The sequence below is a fragment of the Rhamphochromis longiceps genome, linkage group LG23, assembly GCF_057381845.1.
Source record: "Rhamphochromis longiceps isolate RC_006_pf linkage group LG23, R_longiceps_female_GT1.1, whole genome shotgun sequence".
NCBI classification, from domain to species: Eukaryota; Metazoa; Chordata; class Actinopteri; order Cichliformes; family Cichlidae; genus Rhamphochromis; species Rhamphochromis longiceps.
The window spans coordinates 28,445,712-28,468,670 of NC_140578.1; the positions used below are offsets into that span (position 1 = coordinate 28,445,712).

A 22,959-nucleotide genomic window follows, 5' to 3' on the forward strand; every position below is an offset into this window, starting at 1 on the left:
CTCGATCAGCTGTTGTTAGAATTTATTTATTATTACTTTCTACTCGAGGATCTTTTTCTACGTAGCTGACGGCTGGTAACTGTGCAGGGGCGGATCTAGCAAAGTTTAGCCAGAGGGGCCGATAGGGCATTAACAGGGAAAAGGGGGCACAAAGACATACTTTTCTTTCTTATTCTCATTTAAAATGTCAAGCTTTTAATAAATAATTATCCGAATCTTACACCCAAAGTTTTAATTTGATGTAAAATGAATAGAAGTCCATTACTGTATATAGTAACTATTAAGTCTAATATATATACCCTAGTAAGCTATAGTACTTTTTCCTTTGGGAAGGTACCATCTGTGCAGTCTGCAATTTTGTTGAAGAAAGATGTTGAATCTATTTAATATTTCTTGAAAAATAATTGATTTCTGTGTATTTTTTTTCACACTGCATCAAATTAAGGTTGATTACGTTGATTAAGCATCATGAGGTGGAGTGTGAGGGGTGGTTCCCTATTTTTTATTTATTTTTGTTGTTGCTGGGAGTTGGAACCCTATTAGTTAGGTTGCTTAATATTTACGCTAAGTACTCTTTAAAATACCAGAATAGGGAGGATGGTGTAGGTCTAAGTTTATTAGATTGATCAGTATTGCTGAACTATGAAATTTTTTTTTTTTGCATATAGGTATAACAGAATAGCTTTAGTGTAGTTGTTGTTTTAAACTTGAGTATGAACTTATACAAAATGCAGCAAGATATTTTTAAAAAAACAGTTTTGTTCATTAAAAAACACTATATCGGATTCATATCGGTATCGGCAGATATCCAAATTTATGATATCGGTATCGGTATCGGACATAAAAAAGTGGTATCGTGCCATCTCTAGTTTGGATGAACATAGTTCACTTTTAGTGCAGTGCCCTCTGGTCCCAGTGCTTAGAGGTGGGTGCGTCTTCCTCTCAAAGTAGTGAGCAGCAGTGCTGTCTTCACCTCCTACAGTTCACACCCAACTTCATACAACACCGCTGCATACAGGTAGGCACAACAAAGGGCCTCCACTCAGGAGCAGCTACAGTAGTTTTTGTTCACTGAACATTTTTGGGCCAGATTCATGAAAACACTGAACCAGTGCAATCTGGGTTTTAGGTAAAAAAAAAAAAAAACAAGTGATGTGTTGGTATTTCCAACAAGAGCACCATGAGAAGGTATGAGGTGTAAACTCACAGATTTTTGTGACAGACAAAGTATAAGGAGGAGAATATTTAAATTGGACTGTGATCCGTAATTTACCGCTAATTGTGCCGATATTGAATACTAACAAAAAGGATGTCTTTTATTTTTTATTCAATTTTTTTGTGCTTCATATTGAAATTAAATACCTGCGCCTGTATTTTGAACACAGCACAACTTTTATAAAACTAAAACTAAAGACACTTTGCACTAACAATCTAGTTACCCCGTTTAGTTAATCTGGCTCTTTATAAGTAATTTTGTTCAACGATGTTGAAGTATTTAACAATTATCCTAAACGTTAACCTGGTCAATGGCATGTTAGCATTACCCGTTTAACTATTAGCAGTTGCCTAATAGCCACATTAGCTGTGAGGATCAGAGAGTAGCGGCTAGCAGTTAGAGCTATATTTTCAGTCCTGCCCATTTGTAACATATATAGGCAGATGTTAACTTAGTAAGATAATGCTATTGTTTGTGTCTAAAAACTGTTGTTTCTCTTACAGTCCCAGATTAAGTCTGAGAAAAGTTTACCTCCTGGTATGGGCAGCCATACCAACTTCTAAGCACAGGACTACCTCAGATAACCTAGACATACTGTGGTCTTTTTTTTTTTTTTTTTTTTTTTTTCTTTACTACTTAAGAGAATATTAAAATAGTTTTAATATGTATAAGTTATGATTATATTACTATATCTTTTGCACTATGTCGGACAACTTAGACTGTTATTATGTAAAGTTTTTGTATTGTTGTAATCTTTTAAAAAAAAAAAACATTGCTCGTCATAGTTTACCCTAAATTTGCAGTAGATAATTTTCCAGATTTCTTTTTTTAGATTTTTTTCAGAATTGTACTTTACATCTTCTTTCAACTGCTCCCTGTAAGGACTGCCACAAGGGTCTTCTGTCTCCTTCTCATTCTGCCCTTTTCCATCATCTTCTCTTTACTCTGACCCTCATGTGAGATTGAAATGTTCCCAACCTTTTTCAAGCCAGCATCACATCATCATCTATTGAGATCTATTCATTTAAATCGAGTTTAAACGTATCTTGTTTTCACATTTAATTATATAAAAATGTATGTTGTTAAAATAAGTTTTCAGCCAGTTGAACTATCATTGTTTAGGCCAGTTTCATCTGAGTGTCAGCTATGTTTACCGTTAGCCACTGCTTTCATCTGACCATTTAGGAGTTATAGTTAGCTTATTAGTAACAATAAGCCATGACTTTAGGCTACAGCTCCAATTAGATGCAGAGTATTGATCTTTATATGTGAAGTATTTGTTCACATTTATGTCCCTTTTATATTCATCTATAATTAAAACTATATATAAAGTTTTGTGTTGTGTTTTTTCAGAGAAAAAGAAAAGTCATGACTCCCTACATTTTTTTTCTCAGTGGACCTAATCCTCATCTGTATATGATGTATTTATTGCTTTTGGGTTTCTGTTTGTACTGTTTATCCTTTACGGTCATATGAGTTTTAATGCTTCTATTCATACCTATTCAGGTGCATTCAGTCTTCCCACGTAATCCATTGTCTCTGCACATACACCCGCAGGCTTTCTTGTGCTGTTGACCCTGGTTTGAAATCACTGATGTAATCCAGCAGGTACCCTTTGCAGTGCTGCATACACGATTGATGCTAAAAGTTTTCATGGTCCAGTGAATATGTAAGATTGTTTCAGTTATGTTTGAAAAACCACTGCTGAAGAACAACTGCGGCTGTTGCATTTTTAAAAGTACAAGACTCACCTTCCACAGCAGCTTTACGGTGTGCTGCACTAAGGTTTAAAGGTTTTAAGCAGAGTTTCCATTATGTCATTTAAGAGAACTCCCAAGTTCACACAACTGTGGTTTTCTTTCTCAGTTACTGGGTTTCTGTGTCCCGAAGAAGAAACTATGACATCAGCTTATGATTTTAACTCAACCATGTGAGAATCCCTGAGGGGTTTTTGACTTTGCGTTTGTGTCATCTGGTCAAACATAAGCACTGGGTTTTTTTATACTGAAAAATCTTCCACTTGAGTCTAACGGAAAGTGATCTGCAGACATTTTGACTTTGACTCACTGGATTCAAGTCTTTAAGTGTTAAAACGTTACAGTGCATGCAGCACAAATCAAATCAAAGAGCTGATTTTAATCTATTGGCATATTCCCACATTATATGTATTTTTAAAAAGAAAAAATTCAAAACATGCTGGATTTAGTGAATAAATGAAATCGGCAAGCATGGATGACAAACTAAAACATACTTCTTTTTGCACACTTTAATTCTCAGGAAAGCAAACAACTTAATAATAATGCAGTATGTGGAGTATGAAGTATAAAAATTGGTATGATACATCAGTGTGAATAGTCTGACTACATGGCAAATGTGCCACTGAGTACAATACAGTAAGTGCACTTAAGTTAAAACCTTGTGTTATGTCAGATTAATTCAAGTTCTAGTGCTTTATTTTTTTCATGCAGGCACACAGTTGTTTGAACTTTATCACACAGAACCAAGCAAACCAACAAAAATGAAAAGTAAAACATTCAACTGTTTAAGCTCAAAAATGAAGCAAATCAGACGTTTTTTAGGGTATAGAGTTGGGGTATAAGAGGTATCTTATGGGCAGGATGGGATGGAAGGTTTTGGGGGTTATCAGGTCAGTCGTAGGCATTACTTACTGTAATTTGTGATGGCCTTTGGATTGGGGTGGAGGTGGGCTTAATCATGATGCTACTTGTGATTTTGCTGTTGGCTTTGACAGTAGGAGAACTGCAGTTTGCAAGCACCTGAGTCCTTTGTTCCGGAAGTCCAGGCGTGTGGCATGGACTCTGCGTTTGGGACGAAGTGCTGATGCCCTGAATGAATGGGCTCCCTAAGTGAATGTGGATTTTGTTGTCCTCTGTGGTGATGACGTTGGGCCCCAAGCTGGGGGACCTCTGGACCTGCCAGCTGTTCTGCCTTTCGGGGGTCACGCGGAAGACGGCGTGTCCTCCAACAACCTCGACTGGCTCCGTGGATAAGGAGCGGTCGGGGGTGCCTGTCATCACTGATACTATTTGTATTGGTGACATGGCTCTGTCTGGGGTTACAGAGCCACAGGAGTCTGGGGTCATCGCTCTGGAGTATGTAGCCATAGTAAAAGGTGACAGGGCCCTATCTGGTGAACATGGCTCATCAGACACAGAGGAGCTCTTAGATTTTGCTGTTGGGGAAATGGATTTTGCATTAGGGGATATAGATGCATTCTGGATGATGGTAATTCTTTGTTTGGGTGGACCCCCGCTTGTGGGTATGACAGCAGTGCTGGTGAATGACTGGGTGTTTTCTGTGGTTGGACTGGTGATCTCTAGCGTTGCAGTGTTGTGTCCGTGGTCAGGTGTCACTTTAATATGCAGAGGTTGCCCAGGACTGTGGGTCAGCACGACGTCTCCAGGCTGAACATGGCTGCCATTCTGCCGCGGGTGCATTTTTCCATTGACCTGATGAGGAGCGTCTTTGTTCTTAAGGAGTGGGCCTCGTGCTCTTTTCAGGTTGTTGTTAAGATTATTTACATTATTGATAATCGAGGGGCTACATTTGGTGAGCTGCAGCTCATTGCTGTAATTAGCATTTTCTTCTGGTTCGTTCTCGTCGTACAGCTTGCCGTTCACCACTGCACGTTCCAGCGGTGGCATACCCTTGCAGTTGGGAGACATGAAATCAAGTGGGTCTGTCTGAACCTCCTTAGTGGAAACATGCAGGTCTGAAAAGCGCCTGCCGTTCATTCCTGGGCGAAGGCTTTTGCTGAACCGTCGGTATCTTTCCAGCTCTCGAGTGAGCGTCTCCATTTCTCTGGCCAGTTCTTTGTTTCTGACTTCCTGCTGGGTCAGTTTTCTCTGCAGTGTCGAGTGGTCAGTTTTCATGCGGCAAATGGACTCTTCTGTTCCCATGTATTCATGAATCTTCTCTTTCAGAGCTGCCACCTCTCTGGTCAAATGGCTGGACTTGGCCTCCTCTTCCTTAAGGCGTTTGTAAAGGACGTGCTCTTGGTTGCACTCTTTCTTTTCAACCAGCTGGTACTTTGAAAGCTCTTTTCTAGATACTTCCAGCTCTTCCATCAAGGCTTTAGCTTTTTCTTGCTCGTTGTTAAATCTTTTCTCCAGCGATTCAAACGCCTCTGTTTTTAATGATTCGCCTTCCACCACTTTCATGTCTTTTAACTTGCGTCGGAGGTGTTCGACTTCCTGGGTCAAATCTTTTACTTTGTTGTCTTCTTGCTGGAAGCGGTTAGCAATTGGCGTTTTGATATTCTCCTCTTTAGCCTTGTTTCTCAGGTATTCTCTCTCTATTGTCTCAAGTGATTGCAATCTTTTCTTCATCAAGCTTATTTTAGACTCCAAATCGTTACTCTTCTCCTCCTCAGCTCTTAACCTGGCCTTCAAGTCATCCTTTTCCTTTGTAACACTGCAGATTTTCTCCTCAAGCTCAGCCTTTGATCTCAGTGCTTTCTTGCTTTCGTCAATAAGCTTCTCTGTAACTGATGTAACTCTGTCCTGTTCAGCCTGCAGTTTGCCTGTGCTGTTCTGGACTTTGTTCTCCATTTGCTTCAGCTTCTCTGCCATTGCCTTTCTCTCATCCACCAGCATCACTGTGAGAGTCTTTAGCTTGGTGAGATCTTCCTTCAGAGTCAGCTCTGTCTTTCCCAGCTGGCTTTCAGCAGCCTCCAGTTCTTTGACTCTGACTTTGAGGACTTCCAACTCACTGGTCAGAACCTTTGACACCGACCTCTCTTTCTCCAAGTTGCTTTTCAGTGAGCTGCATTCTTGTTTGCTCTTACTGAATGCATCCTCTAGTTTCTCCAAGTCCATGATTCTCTGATTCAGTTTGTCCACTTCAGCTTTCAGGCACCGGTTTTGGCTGGCCTCTTTCTCCAGTTTTTTGTTGAGGTCCCTGCATTGGTCCTCCATTCTGATCAGCTCTTCATCCTTTCCCTCCATTTCAAGTACCCGTTTTCGTAACTCTTCAAGCTCTGACATGAGGCCAGAGTTTCCACACTCACCGCGGCTAATTTTGTCTCTCAGCTCTTGCAGTTCCTCTTCAGCCCTGCGCAGGGTTTTATTGGTCTCCTCCAGCTCATCAAGCTGCCTGCTGAGAGCTGAAAGCTTCTGACGCAGCTGCCTGTTTTGGGCATCTTCGCTGGTTAATTTGGCAGTCATGGCTTCCTGTTCCTGATGGTATCGACTGGCTTGGTCACGCAGCTCAGCCTCCAAGCGACAGACCTTTTGCTCCTCTTCCTGCAGACGAGCATTAGCTGAGCTCAGCTCTTCCTGGGCTTGTGAAGAACTGGCACTCAGTTCTTGAACTTTAGCTGTCTGTTGATTCAGCTGCTCGGTAAGACGCTGCTGTTCATCCACAACCATCAATGCAAACGATTTGAGTTTTGTCAGCTCCTCCTTGAGGCTTGCCACCTTTTTGTTGTTTTCTTCGTCTTTGCGTTCTTGGTAGGCCTTTTCCTGATCAATTAACAGCTTTAACCTGTAATAAAAGGAAAGAAAAAAAGGAACATGATTTTTAGGAATTTGATTAGTTAGCTTTTTTCCTGACAAAAGTACGTTATTTAATTAAAAAGCACAAAATATAGAAAATGTAAAAATAGGCGTTAATTAATTTTTCAAACCGTATATAGGTTGATATTTCCTTTTAATATTTACCTTTGTATTTTGTTATCTTTTGATAATTTCTCAATTATTATTTATTTATTTTTTGGCAGCTTAAGTCTTCCATAGAGGGTAAAAATAGAGCATCCTAAACCTAAATATCTAAAATGCTAATCCTGTTTATCCACTAATATTATATAAGAAAACCCCTAAAGGAACTCTACACCCTCACTGTTGTTATCCATACAGTCCAGCTCTCCAAGCTCTGACACATCATAAACACTGTTATTTTCCCAGCATTTCAAAGGAGGAATAAAGTTCTTATGTCATGGAAAGTTTAACACATAATAAAAAAAGCATCACTTTATGTTCTGAAATACCTTTGGTTCATTTTTGTTCCCTCAGTGCCAGCTAATTCTCATATGCTTTGGAAACCTGAGTTCCTGCTCTAAATAGTGGGTCTTAAGTTTAACAATCAGTGAATTTCCGAAGGTTTCCACAGTGGGTGAGGTGGTAGCATAAGACCTACGTCCCCTGTCAGAAAAGAGACACACAGCCAAATGCTGACCTCTGAAAGTGATCATCTGACTGGACAACATGACATATTGCAAGCACAATAAAATATGTCTGTGACCCACTTATAATCTAAATCTGAGGCCTGATTGTTAGCTCATAGAAGGAAATAACTGCATCATTGCACAAGAGCAAATCAGGAAATCAGGATTCAAGCAAAAATGAGAAACACTTTAGAATGTAAACTTTTTTAATGTCTGTCACAGCTGACAAACTGACAAAAATAAAATAAAATCAGAAGCAGTCTGTTTAAGAAAAATAACAAGACCCGACAGGGTAGCATATGTAATATTTATATTTCCACAACTAATGAAATCCCATATTTTTATACTATAGAATATGTTTGCCATGTGATGCAGCTGTAGTCCCTTAAGTACAGTGTGCAGCCCGGGTCAAGGCGTCTGGCACATGCATGCATCACCAAAGTGCCTACAGCCCCTGGAGAAAATATGTTATGACTGCTGTGTGTGCGTCTGCCAGGCGTTTCCACACAGATGGCCCACTGGCATGGAACAATCCTTTAATTAAGGGGTTCCTCTACTACCAACCATCCTCCCCCTCACTAAACCCACCACCACCTACCCACCCTGCTTTTTTTTTCTTATACTTTTAAAGGAATTCCCCCTGCTTCCAAAAGCAATTACAGCTCCGCAGAGTTTATTCAGAAGACCCCCCCCCCCCCCCCCCCCCACACACACACACACACACACACACACACACACACACACAAATTCCACATGTACACTTGGGTTGTGGGCCATGATGTAAGTGTGGTACAGTAGGGTGGGTCACTTCTACAGCAGTATGTCATTTCTTTCTTCAGTAGCTGCTAAAGGGCAGTTGGATTTAGGGGGACACATGTAACTAGATCCATGTGCTGCTATTACACAGAAAAACACCCAATAAAGTACATATAAATTTGCATGATTAAGAATAAGACCTAATTATTAGTGTGGTTGTAATGCATTATGGGAGGAAATCTTTTTATGGACAAGTAAAAATAAACTTATTTATAGTAAATTATGTTGAAATTTTCTAATAAAGATGTACCATTCTAATATTGGGTATAGTCAGAGTAGAGCATTGAACTAGAGGTGGTTAGATCAATCCAAATATAGATAGCAACGCTGGTATCGGTATCGTATCGATACTGAAGCGCCAGGGTTGATACTTTATATAAATATAACTCTAACATGCACTGTGAAAATTGTCTGAACCTTTCTGTTTCTCATGTTTTATTTGCTTATAGCACATTTAAACAACAGAAGGTGACCCAAAGCGCTTCAGAGACAGGCACATTTACATTTCAAGGTGCCAAAAACACCCAGTTTCAAATGCATGAAAAGCTTAAAAGTGTGTTTTCTTGTGCAAACTAATTATTGTAGAAAGTAAAAGTCACAGTGATTTATTGATCATTAACATATGTTAATCATTTGGAAACTGATGAAGATTCATCTCATAAATCATGACACCCTGCTCTATCGGTATCGGTATTGGTATCAGCGATACTCACCCTGTATTTGGTATCCGAGCGATACCAAAATTTATAGTATCACACAACACAAGATTGCATCATCCTTTATAGTTTAGCTTTTCATGGTAAACTCAAAGTATATTTACTCAGCTATTATACTTTAGTACCATTTTTTTGGAAAGATTCCCCGGTATATTACTTTAAACTTCAGTCAATTACATTTAAACAACTACAAAAGCTCTATTCACTTTTACTACTTATATTCCAGTTTAACTTAAAACAGAGACAATCTACACATTTTGATCTATTCTGGTGAAATTACATGAAAAAGTTGAAGTTATATGGAGGTATATATTAATACACACTTACACGTATGTCAGTTTTAAAAAAATGATTTATGTCTTGAATAAACTACTTTGATTTTTGCATATAGAGGATTGATATGGCTGCTATGCTGGGGTTATTAGGTGACATGGTGTTCAACAGTGTATTAAACAAATCTCCAATCATGCTTTTTCATTTCAAGGAATCTGATAGCCCCAAGGACTTGCACTTTTCTGTCTGGGTTTTATCAACATAGCTTGCTCTTGTTTTTAATCCTGTCTCCTACACATGTTGATTGCAAATCATGCCCAGGACTACAAAGTGCTTGCCAGTGGTGTCATCAAAATACTTATCGCCTCATCAGGAGCCATGCATGTGCTGAAAGGTTGCTTTTTCTTTGATTAGATTATGCGTGTGAAAAGCTGCAAAGCAAAACTCCTCTACAGCAGGCAGACATGTCCTTTTCAAACCAGTTTGTAATCACTATTTATTTAATCTCTTATCTCTGTCCCCACTGTTTTCCTAGTGATGTCATCGGCAAAAATAGAAAGATCAACATACTTTGTTCCCTAGTATTACTGGAAACTCTGTCACTCTGGCTTAAAAAAAAAAAAACATGTTAAAAAAAAGTCCTGAAATGGATATTAATCCAAATTACTGCATGCAAGAGAACTTTGCATCACTAAAGACAAATTCTACCTCCTTTGTAGGACTATATTACTCTGTGCCTGATGTACTCTGTGGTACAGAAAAAAATCTTTAAATCAGATAATTTGTTCCCGGACTTCTTCTCATCAGGGACACACAGAGAGATGAATGTAATTGGCCAACAGAGCAACATCTGAGACCATTTTGGGTTGTTAGATATAATTTAGAGCACACTGCATGTTGCATGGATGCGGCAAAAACAGACATAGTGACACTTGGTGAAAAAAAATACGATGGACATCGTGATGTCACCCATTGTTCCACACCTTGAGCTGTCAACGTTACCATATTAGCCAAAGCTGTTTTTCAAGCCAGACGTTAGCTTTTATTGATAAAAGGGTGGATGGCTAAGTTAGCAGCTAATACTAGCTAGCTTGGTTAGCAAGCTGCATTCACAAAGTGCAACACAACAGACCCATATCAGCTAATTAGTGTAGTTAGAAATAATAGAGTAGTAGAATTTCCCTCAGCACATCTGAAGGACAAACTTTTTGGATGGCCTATACCATAATAATCTAATATTAGTCAGATAATTTATTAAAATGCAACATACATACAGTGAAGGGGTCCAGTTTAATGACTCAAAGTAGTGGATGAGGCTTAGCAGACTCCGATCAGCTTCAACTACCTGTGTCAGGGAAGCTCAATTGTCCAGCTGGATAAGTTATTAAAAAAATTATCCCACTTAGAGTTGTTATGAGAGGGGGAAACTATCCATAGAGGCCAAAACCTTTTTTCTTTTTCCTCTTTTTTTGGTCAAAGTTGAAAACATGTTTTCTAATGCTTTGGTCTTCCATTTTAAAATGGGAGCCTTCCACGATTGACTCCTTTCTGGAGCCAACCTCAGGTGGCACCTAAAGGAAGTACAATCAAACTTTTAAATGATGGTTAGTAGCTCAACCTACCTGCTGTCACCATCTAATTTACTATGTGTGTTGCATTTTCAGGGCCACATTTTGAACCCCATCACGCTACATTTTCAGCATTGCAAGAGTGTAGCTCCTTTACGCAGAGATCTGTGATTCTTGAAAAAAGAACAGTTTAACAGCTATCACTATTACCACTCATGGAGCAGCATGTGCAAACTTTGCATCAGGTACTAATCTCATTCAGAGCGGTTTCCCCAGGAAGACAGATGCATAGTCACCACTGTCAGTCGTTAAATGTCATGGAAAAACAAGTCGTGCTGAGTGATTTAGTGTGTTAGGGTCCTTGAGTGGATATCTTAATGTTATATTATATTTTCCTTTTCTCTCAAATGTACGATAACATGAATGCACTCAAAGAAAAGGAAACATCCAGTCGGGAACTCTCAGCCAAGTCCATATGGGAGACACACTAGCACACATTACAGCTTTGCCGAGGGCTTCCCTCTGTTTTTATGCTGGAAACTGTGGCTCACCCGCTGTGTGTAAAGTGCCGCTGCGCCTCCTCTGCGGGTTGCTGTGCCATTTCCTCACCGCAAGCGATTAGGTCATGTATGTATAGACTAATATATCCTGTGCACATACATGAACATCTCCTCCTTCTTTAACAGATGCTGGTGTGACAACAGTTCAAAGGGAGGACACTGATTGATGAGGTCCACGGACTGTATTTAAAATCCACACAGGCCAAGTGATATGCCCCCAGAGTGCAATCAAAACGCGTGATATATGTTGTTCGGGTATTTATTAACTTCCTGCTAGTGGTATTATGATTAATAACATGGTGTGAACCAAACAGAGACCTGGATGTGACTCTCCTGAAACATTCGGGTCTTAAGCACCAAAACTGTTTTACTTACTTTAAACACAGCTGCTGTTTTATACAATGCAGTTAATGGCATTACTCTTAATTGGTGTGACTTGAATTAATATAATATACTTATTACTATCATCACAGAACTATGCCATCTGCTATTGCACACGCACTCAGTCGCACACAGTCATTTTTCTTGTCGTTACACATGGGACCCAAATATTTGTGTGTAATTCAATTAGGCGTACATTGTGTACTAATTTCTGCTTATTATTTGACTTACATAGCACGCAACGAGGAACATTTAGGACCTTACCTTAGATTTCCCTAATTTTACAGTCTACATATTTTAGTTGTCATATTAAGTGCTCCTTTCCGATCATTTCTATTAAATTCATTCAACTTTTATAAGAATTTCTCAGCAAATATGCAAAAAGATACTTGGGAATTAAAACCCCCACAATGGTGTCTAATTAAGTAGAATCTAATGTCTTAATTTTCCTATGCAGCTGTTTTAAAGAAGACACATTTCAGATGTAACTTACAGTAACTATACAAAATATAATTTAAAAGAACAACCAGAATGACAAGATGCAAGTCTGAAAATCTGTGTGCGTTCAGGCTCATCAAGGGAGCAGCTCTTTTAAAGTTTTGAAAGTTCTTCTCCTCAAAGGCAATGTTTTGTGTGCCTACCTGTGCCAGCGGCTCTCTCTCCCAGCTTTACTGCCACAAGCTCATGATCAACTTGCCGTACAACACCCGGGCTCTCGGCTCTCCCACTCTCTCTCTGATTCTCAGACTCTTAGTAGCAGTAATGTGGGCATTCCTGCAGTCAGACCAAACAATAAGGGATGTGCTCCCTGCCTATGGACCATTACATCATCAACATGTCCTTATATGGAGCTTTGCATTGCAGAGGCTCACAAGAAGGGGGTGTGCTTGCTCGCATGTGTAACTGCGCTTGAGCAAGCCTGCTGGAGTAACTGTTTAACTAAAGGTTGTGGCACAAAAAAAATAAGAAGGGAAAAGGTATGCCTTGTCGTATGTAATGTGTGAAATATCTGCACAGTCTGTCAGTGCTCTAGAGGCCGAACAGTAAGCGAGGACAGATGAAGAGTTCGAGTTACAGTATGTCCTTATGGGCCTTGTCAGCTTAACTAATTTTTTCAGCCAAGGGAGAAGAGGGGAAAAAATAATCAGCTTGCAAAGTTAATAAGAGATTCTTGGATGCGGATTTGTAACTGAGACCAGTGCTGGAGAACATGACAAGACTTGTAACGCATACTGTATCTTTGTGAAATGTATACACAGCCCACTCCTAAGAGATCCCCTGGCATTTAGTCTCTCAAAAGGTTTGTTAGTGATGCTGATTAAGCTCAGGGAGTGTTTCCCTTATAGCCACCTAGTAGCAGAACCTGTTTAGTGTCATGGAGCGGTGAGCACAGTTAGTATGCTGTATTATGGAAATTCGAGTTAAAACCTATTTAGTTTCAAGCATATTAGAGTGATGAAAAAACATAAAATGTAGTTTCTTCTCCCTAGGCAGTGTTTTTGTCCACATAATGGCAGATTTAGTTACCAAGTACTGACCTGTTCTTTCACCAAACATGGCCCATTATGTCAGCCAGGTCTTCTTTTTTTTAAACTTTTAAGCACTATTTACTTTTTTCCATAAATGTCAGATGTAAAAGTAGTAGAGAGCTCATTTTTACTACCTCATTTAGTACAGTTAGGAAATGGCTGGAGTAACGATGATTTCTCCGCACATGCTCAGTGGGATTCTGTGAATTCTGTTGAAAAGGAAAAGGATCGTTTGAACCTAATTTTGAAGGGGGGGGGGGGTGACTGCAGGTTTAAAACTAATTAATTATGGATGTTATGAAACCAGTTTTTTTTTTTTTTTTTTGTACCAATATGAGTAGATTTGCTTGATTTACCTAATACGATGCCAAAACAAGTCTTGTTTTTTGTTTGGTACATTGTGTCAGTATAAGCATTTATATAATGTTATTCATTGCAAACATCTGAGCTGACGGAACAAAGTTGATTTCGCAACAGCAGTTCCAGCTATCTTAAATAAACCTGTGTATTTCAGCATAAGAATGATAATATTTTGGATATTGTTGTATGCTGAATTGAACACATCTGGATGCCATTTTTTAGGTGCTTCGCTAAGCTGGAAATATCTCTTTCCTTTGTCTGAAAAGCACAAAAGAATCATTTGCATATTGCCTTTTTTGTAAATCAATTATCACCCCTTATTCATCCACCCACAACACAAAGTACTTCCATACCCAACTCTTACTGCTTTTCTTATCAATGAGTAAGGGTGGAGCTATTGAAGTATCTCATGTGACATCATGTGGGCAACTGATGCATAGTTGGACATGATACAATCACCGGTTGCTAGGGGAAAATGTGTATTCACCAACTGATTACAGAAGTTCTGGGGCATTGCTGGCTGTCATTGGGTAAAGAAGCAGTACCAAAAACCTCCTGTAATTGGTTTTGTTGTTAGAGGATTGCTAAGATTTCCTGTAGTTATTTCTCTATGAATAATAACTATAAGCTCAGCGGTAATAAACTTGAAAAAGTGTGACACAAACTGGATTCGCCTTGCATCCGACTTAGGACAGTTTCACTACAGCTTGGAGAGTGGCTGGGGAAGTCAGTCAGTTCCACTCAAACTACAACCGCAGCAATATCCCAGCACCCAAAACAATCACTGGGAGGATTTTTACCAACTGGTTGGGGAATACACGTGCCAGGCGGTCACTGACTGGTCTGTAGGCCTGCATGACTGGGGTCTTATTCACTCGATCCTATATTGTCACCATGATTCTCACACTTCAAAAATGGTACACAAGCTAACATCGTGTGGTTTGTGGTCACATGTCTGCAAAACCTCAATTGCAGCAGCTGCACTGGTCACCATCTTCCACATATAGTTGTCCTGTGCTTGTTGGCACCCTCCTCCTTCAGCGCATAAGGATAGACTAGAGCGCTCGATTTATATGCTGCCTATGTTACCTAGGGTAGGGTAGCCAACATAGTGTAGGGTATCATGAACATTTGTTCTGGCTACATTCCTAGTTTCATTTGAATCTTCAGGTTATTCATCTAAAATAGCTATGCTAATACGGTTGCTGCTAGCTAGCATACAAGATTTTATCATGACTGCATATAGCCTAGTATAAGTAAGTTAGTAGTGTATTGATGTACTTTTCTTTTCTAAAATTAACATATTTCGCTCAGTTTATATGTAAAAATAAAAAAGCAGCTCATTAATAAAAACAGTGTGTGTTGTGTGTGCAAACTGTATTAAATACAGACAAAAAGTGGGACTATTTAATGGTTAAAAAACAAAGTTTCCCTCACTGTAGGTTTGTCTGCAGTGGATATAGTGGTTTGATGGCACAACAAAATAAGAATGATTACTTTACAAGTAAGAAGCTTACATTTTACAAATTTAGAGCGAGCTAGTAGAAGTTTTGTTCTGTGCACCAAGAGTATATTGAGATTGAGATGCAGATATACTTGAGTCATAGCCAATTAATAATTAATAATCCAATCATTTGTTGTTTAGTCTCCTGCAGAAATAGAAAGAAGGCTTAAGTAAGATGATTAGATATGTAATTAGATATCTGTCTGTTTTTAGGCCTGCTTTTGATGATGGGGGAGAGGGGGGGGGGTTAGTATTACAATTTCCCCCACTTAGTGGGCTGGTGTATTTCAAGTGATCTGAGTATGGGGAGAAATGTCTCTCATACACATCAGAACAACTTTCTCTGGTAAAATAAACTTGTGTGACTATGGTCATGTGTTTTTATTAAATATGAATCTGGAGGCTGAAACATAGAATCTAAAGCAGCCATCATGGCCCAGGAGCAAACAACATCTGCTTCCCAGCATATTTTTCACAACTTATTTGCTTATTTATCTTTTCAAAATCCAAAGTATAAAGATTACACATTGGAGCTCTGCCTTTGGACTGAGCCAGGTTATGAGAAAGTCTGAAGCAACGGTTGGGTGGTTAAACATCTTACCTGTGTGGTGAAAAGTGGCTTTAAGCTAATGGCTCCACAAACAAAACAATGGCGTTCCACACTGTGATGTAATCACAGCTTAAGTCAGCGCACATCAGTCTTTATCTGTGGCGCATTGTTTGGCTCAAAACGCCAAAGTCTTAATTTTTTTCTTCATCGGGGGTGTTCTCACCTTACTCTGAAAATTCTCAGCCTTTAACTGAAGACAGAAGCCACAGTGTGTCACCTATTGTCACATGAGGGGCGCAAATTTAATCTTTAAGTGAGGTTTCCCAGTTTTTCGTGGGAATAAATGTGCCCAGTATATTCCAGACAATAGGAGTGGTGACACTTCAGGAGCATTTCAGCGAGTGACATAACTAGCTCCTGACAAACATGGTGCGAGAACGGCAAGGTTTCATGCTCGGTGTAAGGTGACAATGCATGGCAGACAGCAAATGAGTTACATAACAGTTTGTAAAAACACAAAGCATGTTCTCCGAGTACGTGCTTCAGGCAGTCGCAGTTATAAGTGATTCCAGCAGTGTAAGGGAATAACGAGGGCAAGAGTCTTCCTGTCTCCTGCCCACTAAATACAATATGTCATGGCTTCACAATGGCTGAGGTCACTGTTGCTAAATGTTACGAGCTCTGCCAACTGAGCTGAAGGAACTGGATTTTCTGGGTAAATTTAAAGCGACAGTAGGGCAGGATTAATATGTTAAAGATGTGACCATGTTAAACTTACTTGATGACCAGGATACAGATTAAAGGCTCGCAAGTGTTCAATCTACATGCCCATCTGACTTTATGACCCTTCCTGTCAGCTGAACGCTATGCAGTATGAGGAAAAGTCGGTATTATCATTTATTTCTGGCATCACAAGATGTAATTGTGCATTGACCATACAATAATACTGGAAATGATGCTTTTACATTGAAATTGAGTTAGCGTTCAAGGCCACAAGCATCTAGGAAGCGTTTTCATCAGAGTCTGGACAACTTTAAGGCCGGAAATGTAAAACCCAAACTTTGTCCAGTGGCGTATTCCAAGCAAAATTCAATTTAGCCGATACAGCAGATGCCAGCATACACAATCTGAGTCTATGTCTGTTCATTAATAGTGCACGGAGCAACGTTCGTGAGTCGCAGCGGGTGCCAGACACGACTCACGAATTCCTAAAAGGAAGTAAACTCAAAACATGTGGCCCAACAAGTTATGTTTAAAAAAAAAAATCCAATTAATCACAGTGTTTTTTAACCAATTGGAGGAGACTGTTGTTGGAGGACAATGAATGAGGCTGTGTGAAAAGCAAGTCTGTGCAAAGAGTGTTGGTAGAAGCCAAAGATAGCATGTCTTTCAGGTCAGGAAGTTCCTGTGCAAACACACAAAATGTGATTTTGTTTGGTGTCTTGAACACCAACTAAAAAGAGAGGGACTGGGTAGAGCTTTCTGTATGGGAATTGTCACATGTTACTCAACAGCTAAAGACCAAAGAGATGGGAAGCTAAAGCACAAGCAGAAAGACATCGTTGCCTACTTTTCTGAGACTGAAGTCTTCACTCATTTCATAGACGAGCTGTTTTTTTCAACCTTTTGAAAATCTGCACAGTGCAATACTTAGTGTGACGGATTACCATCAGCACGATCTGTTATAGCGATGTGTTTTTCCCCATTTCCCTGCAATAAAGTGTTTGTTCTTGGAAGAAACAATTCGGTCATCCAAAATAAGACCCTGTTTCTAAATCAGGACATATTCAGAGCCCTGAGTACTGTACACTTGAAACAGATGTCAAGGATCAAACACAAGAGCGGGCCACACAAACATGTTTGCTGTGACAAGCCTCTGCCAAATGACAAATAGTGTGGGGATGAAGAGGTGTTATGCAACCTCAGTGGAATGACTATGGCGCTGACTATACACAGAAGAATGAAGGTTTGGGATTTGGTTTGGATGAGCAACGTGTGCTTTTTGAACTCATCCAGTCTCAAGGCACGGTCTTCCGCCATTTCAACATGTTCTTTTGGACCTGGTATTAGTGAGAATTCCAGATGTGTACGAATGAGACATGATGTGCTTATCTCGTACATGAAGCATTAGTGGGTCTGAAAGACTGATGGCCTGCTTTCTAGTGCTTTGTTCAGACTGACACTATCATGGTTTCCGGTGTGATTCTGACTGGGGATGATACATCTTTGTCATCACAACAAGAACAGTTGAATTGTACTGTGGAGGAAAAGTAAAGCCTTATTTTCAGAGTTTGAAGTTGGCTGAGGTGTAAAAGTATTGGTTAAGGAATGATGGAAAGATGCATGACACATAAGTCACATGAAATCGGCTGATTCTGTTATTTACGTGGTTAAAGGGAAGCACACCGAGTTTGAGTTCTAACATTAATCACCAGGTCTTGAAATGAGTTAATATGACCTCAGATAAACTACAAAACAAGTTTGGGCAGTTTGCTGCTCTGGAGCATTCAGGCGTGTGTTAACACAATGCCAAGGACAGACATCAGCAGTGAGCTTAGAAAAGCAGTTATTGCTGCCCATAAATGTGGGCAGGGTTATGAGGCCATTTCCAAACGATTTGAAATTATCCTATAATGAGAAAGATTATTAAGTAGCAGAAAACATTTAAGATAACTGTCAGCCTTTCCAGGAGTGGATGTCTCAGCAAATTCACTCCAAAGTCAGACTGTGCAATGCTCAGAGTAACTGCAAAAAACCCCAAGAGCTGCGTCTCATATAGTGTGTTATATAGTCTGAAGCACGGTAGTGGAGGTGTGGTGATTTGGGCTTGTTTTGCAGCCACGGGACCTGGACACCTTGCAGTCATTGAGTCAACCATGAACTCTTCTGCATGTCAAAGTATTCTAGACTAGTATTCTAGGACATCTGTCCTGGATCTACAACCGAATAGCTGACCAGTCAAAGTTCAGAACTCAACCTAACTGAAATGCTGTGGTGGAAAATGAAGTGATGTTATAAAGAAGAGAGGGCCTAAATTCCCCTACAATGATGTAACAGACTGATAAAGTGACAAAGAGCTTGTAGGCTCTACAAGCTACTGAAGGATGGGATGTATTTACCTTTTCACACTGCTTCTGTATTTCAGCTTCATTTTGTTTAAATATACAATGAAATGGTGAAATCTACCACATGCTGTTTCACACCTCAGGTTAGATTTAAATCATTTTAGATGTTGCTAAGGACCAGATGATTTTTAAAAATATATTTATGCAAAACAATGTTTTATTTAAAGAGTATTTAACGATATTGTGTGTTCCTTTTTTGTTCCTGTTTCATAAGATCATTTTCTTTTCTTCTGTAAATTTAGGTGCAGCTTGAAATGATTTTACGGTGAAACTTAGTAGACTTCCTGAATTGTGGTTTATCTTTGGACATGGATCTGCATAACCAAAATCAGTCTTTTATCAACTCCGAAGCACATGCTGCAAAATTACTTCAAATTTGTGGGGGAAAAGAATGAGAATAACATCACAGTGAAGTACAAATCATGTCAGGGTGATAATAAGTGTGTGTCAGACACATGACATTTACACAAAGCATTTGAAGACTAAGAACAGCTCTACAGAATTGTGCAAGTGACAGAGCTCCTGAACCACGGTCAGCAGCAGACCACATGAACTGGACGGGCAACTTTGACAGGGAGGGAATCGACTCAAGTCATTTTGCTATTCCATTAAAAAAAAAAACCCATGCACCTGCACTCACACACCCTCTGTGCATAATTACAACCATATATAAGATGGTACAGTCAGAGAAATGTAGCCACAGTTCTAAAAAAATGCAAAAATATCTGTCTTAGATTTCAAATGCAAAGCTTTTCTCTGTATTACTGTATTTAAATCCAAATCCAATTTATTTATACAGCACATTTAAAAACAGAAGGTTTGCCCAAAGTGCTGTACAGAAACAAAAGGGGAAAACACAAGATAAAACCATTGACACTCACATTAAAACATAATAATACACATAATAGCTTACAACATGATGCACCTTGAGGCTGATTTGGCCCTATATAGATCAAATTTAACTGAATTACATTGAAAGCTGGAGACACACAGGGGAAGCGTTTTCTCTAGGTGCAGAAGTGGATCCATGAACTCACCACGCACTCGTACAGCTCACTGTGTGCACAGTATCATGCTTAAAATCAACTGCACAGACCTCTTTTTAGATTCAAAGAGTAGTGCTGTACTGCACTATACCGTGCATAATACTGCAAATTTTGGTATTGATCCAATAACAATTAAATACAGGGCCAATATAGGTGATATTGGCGGTGTGGGTGTTTAGGTTTTTCCAAATTGCATGAATAAGTGTAACTTATAGTTTAAGTATGTAAGCAGAATTCAGTTGAGGGGATCCAGTGACTTTATTGGGCGAACTTGGACCGTCGAGGCCCGTCCTGAACAGCAGCTGCTAACTTTTAGTTCATCTAAAGCTGTCACTACAAGGGAAATTAACAGGCTTGCGGTAATTGCTCTGTAGGTATATTGTGACAATTTACTTTTAAATGTAAGGTTTCCCAGTGCTGGTAAATCGTTGCACAGATAACAGTGGAGCAGGGAAGTGCTTCTGAGTGCATATTTGTGCATATATATATATATATATATATACACAAGGTATGAATCTGATAAAACCATTAATGTCCAAACCAGATGGAAACCAGAGATAAAGCAGAGTGTGTGTTTTTTTCAAATAACACATGTGCACATTTTTTGCCCCCTAGCAATATGTTTAAGGATCTGATCCACTGGCTGCATGAAGCAGAAGCAGACAAAGTCAGACAAAGACACACAGTCACTCTCTCCACTGAGTGTGGTTTCTGCTGCCATCACGGACAAGGCCCGGTCTTGCCCAGCACACTTGAGGGCTGTCTAACACACACGTGCGTGTACAATACACACAGCCCAGGGGCTGATTACCTGACATACATACATGACATCATCGCCTTGTAATCAAATCCATATGTCAGCTTCCCTCCTCTTCCACCTCCTCCTTTTAAGGTCTATCTTGCACAGGGTTGTCTCATTTTTGCATCTAACCCGTGGCTCCTTAACCTTCGTCGTATTTGTCACTCTCCTCTTTTTCCTCCTCTGCTTCACCGGTTTTTCCCTATTTTTGCCCACCTCCTCCATCTGTCTCTTGTTTCTAATCTTAGCGCAGGCCTCAGCATGAGCTCTGTTAAAATGGAACATGATTTGGATTGCCAGCCTAAAAAATCCCATGTGGATGTTTGCTGGCCTTTTATGGTCAAACTTGGGTTTTATGGCTGTTCCTCTGGCTGAAGGCCTTTCACTTATTGTTGTGATGACATACTGTAGAATCCAGATATCTGTAACTGCATGTTAAAAGTGAGCCTGATCCTCCTGTGGTTGGGTTCCCCCTCTATAGCCTGCATTTTTTCTTTTTTTTTTTTGCCTTTAGTATGCTTTTTAATTACTGTGCATGCTGCTGCCATACAGTGAAGACTATTTGGTCCTCAGTTTATGTCTAATCCATCAGCTTGTTGACTGGAAACTGATGGTTGGCGATAACCTTGACATTTTACCTCTTCTTTCCCTTGGGGAGATTTTGTAGCACCTAAGGCATTTTTACGACCCAAAAAAAGGCTTTGTGGTTTTTGTGCACTGTCCTTTAGTTACGAAACAATTTAATTGCCAGTGCATAGCAGGTAACACACGTCATCCCACGATGGAGGGATATAAGATTATGGGTAGGAATCAATCATGGCTGCTTCAGAGTGAAGCTCTGCCAGACAGAGAGGCTGTAATTTACAAGCTAACAACAGCTATTGCCTAAAAAAGGATTACACTTGTAGTGAGAAATCAAACGAGATGTGTACAAGTGTTTGTGTGTGTATGTGTGATCTCAGTCAGCAGGGAAGGCGTGTGTCTGATACCCTCAATTGGTACAGCTGATAATCATTACCCCTCAAAATCATTGGACTATGGGTTAAATCGCAAACATTTAAGGGGGATGTTGGCGATCTGTTTGCTCAGATGTGGTGGATTTCAAAGCCCCGGGGTCACACATTTACTACCAGCCATTACATGTACAGAATGGCAAGAACTCGATACCAGCTGGTTTTACATAAAGGAGCGCAGCCTGTGAACACAGGGGCTGTTTCTCAGATTGATGTTAGGTGTGCCAGTGTAAGGTGGAAGATTACAGCTTACTGATAATACAGTGGGGGAAATAATTATTTGATCCCTGGGTGAATTTGGAAAAAAAGAAAAAAAGAAATGAAAGCTCTGTAATTTTAATGTTAGTTTCATTTAAATGGAGACAGACATAATATCAACCAAAAATCCAGAAAAAACATATTACATAAAAGTTAAAAACTGATTAGCATGTCAGTGACTCAAATACATGTTTAATCTCCAAACAAAACATTACCTTTAAGTTTCTTGGCCATTGCTTGGCCAATCAAGCTTCATCTCTCCACAAGATTGAGGTCTGGAGACCGGCAAGGTCACGCCATGACCATAATGTGCTTCTTCTTAAGCAACTCTTTGTTGCCTCAATAGTTTTTGGATTATTGCCAAACTGGAAGACCCATTCACTACCACTTTCAATGTTCTGGGTGAGAGAAGAAGGTTCTTGGTTCGAGATTTTACAGTACATAGTCCCGTCTATTGGGCCCTGAATGCAGTCATCCTGTTCCCTTTTCAGAAAAGCAAATTCAAATTCAAATTTTATTTGTCACACACACACAACCATACACAGTATGACATGAGGGTGAAATGCTTGTAGCTGTACAATGCCCGACCATTAAATGACAGAAGAAAAGTTTTACAATATTTACAATTTACTACAAAAATTTACAAATTAACTTAGGAATTTACAGTAAAGAATGTGCAAATAGCAGAAGAGATTATAAAGATAAGGATTATAAATTATAGGAATTATAGGATTATAGGAAATGTGTGGTGGTGCGTGTGGTGACGTGTGTGAGAGTCCAGTCTTATAGTGACGTGTTTGGGAGAGTCCAGTCCTACACCTGGTTCAGGCCCCGAATAGCCTGGGGGAAGAAGCTCCTCCTCATTCTCTCTGTTTCTGCCTTAAGGGAGCGGAAGCGCTTCCCAGACCTCAACAGTGAGAAGAGTCCATTGTTGGGATGGGAGAGGTCCATCATAATCTTCCTAGCTTTGGACTTGCACCGCTTGGTGTAGATGGACAGCAGGTCAGGGAGCTCTGATTGAATGATGCGTTCTGCCGAGCGCACCACCCTTTGCAGATCTC

The 22,959-nt window shown here is 39.7% G+C and overlaps 1 protein-coding gene across 2 annotated transcripts in view; it reads right to left on the reverse strand.

The window, feature by feature from the left end:
• Nucleotides 1–22,959, reverse strand: part of filip1l (filamin A interacting protein 1-like) — a 109,662-nt gene that overhangs the window by 7,053 nt on the left and 79,650 nt on the right. For both annotated transcript variants that reach the window (XM_085397850.1, XM_085397848.1), the window contains exon 5: nucleotides 3,886–6,721. In XM_085397850.1, coding sequence (XP_085253976.1) covers nucleotides 3,886–6,721 — 2,836 coding nt within the window. The remainder of the gene's footprint in view (nucleotides 1–3,885; nucleotides 6,722–22,959) is intronic.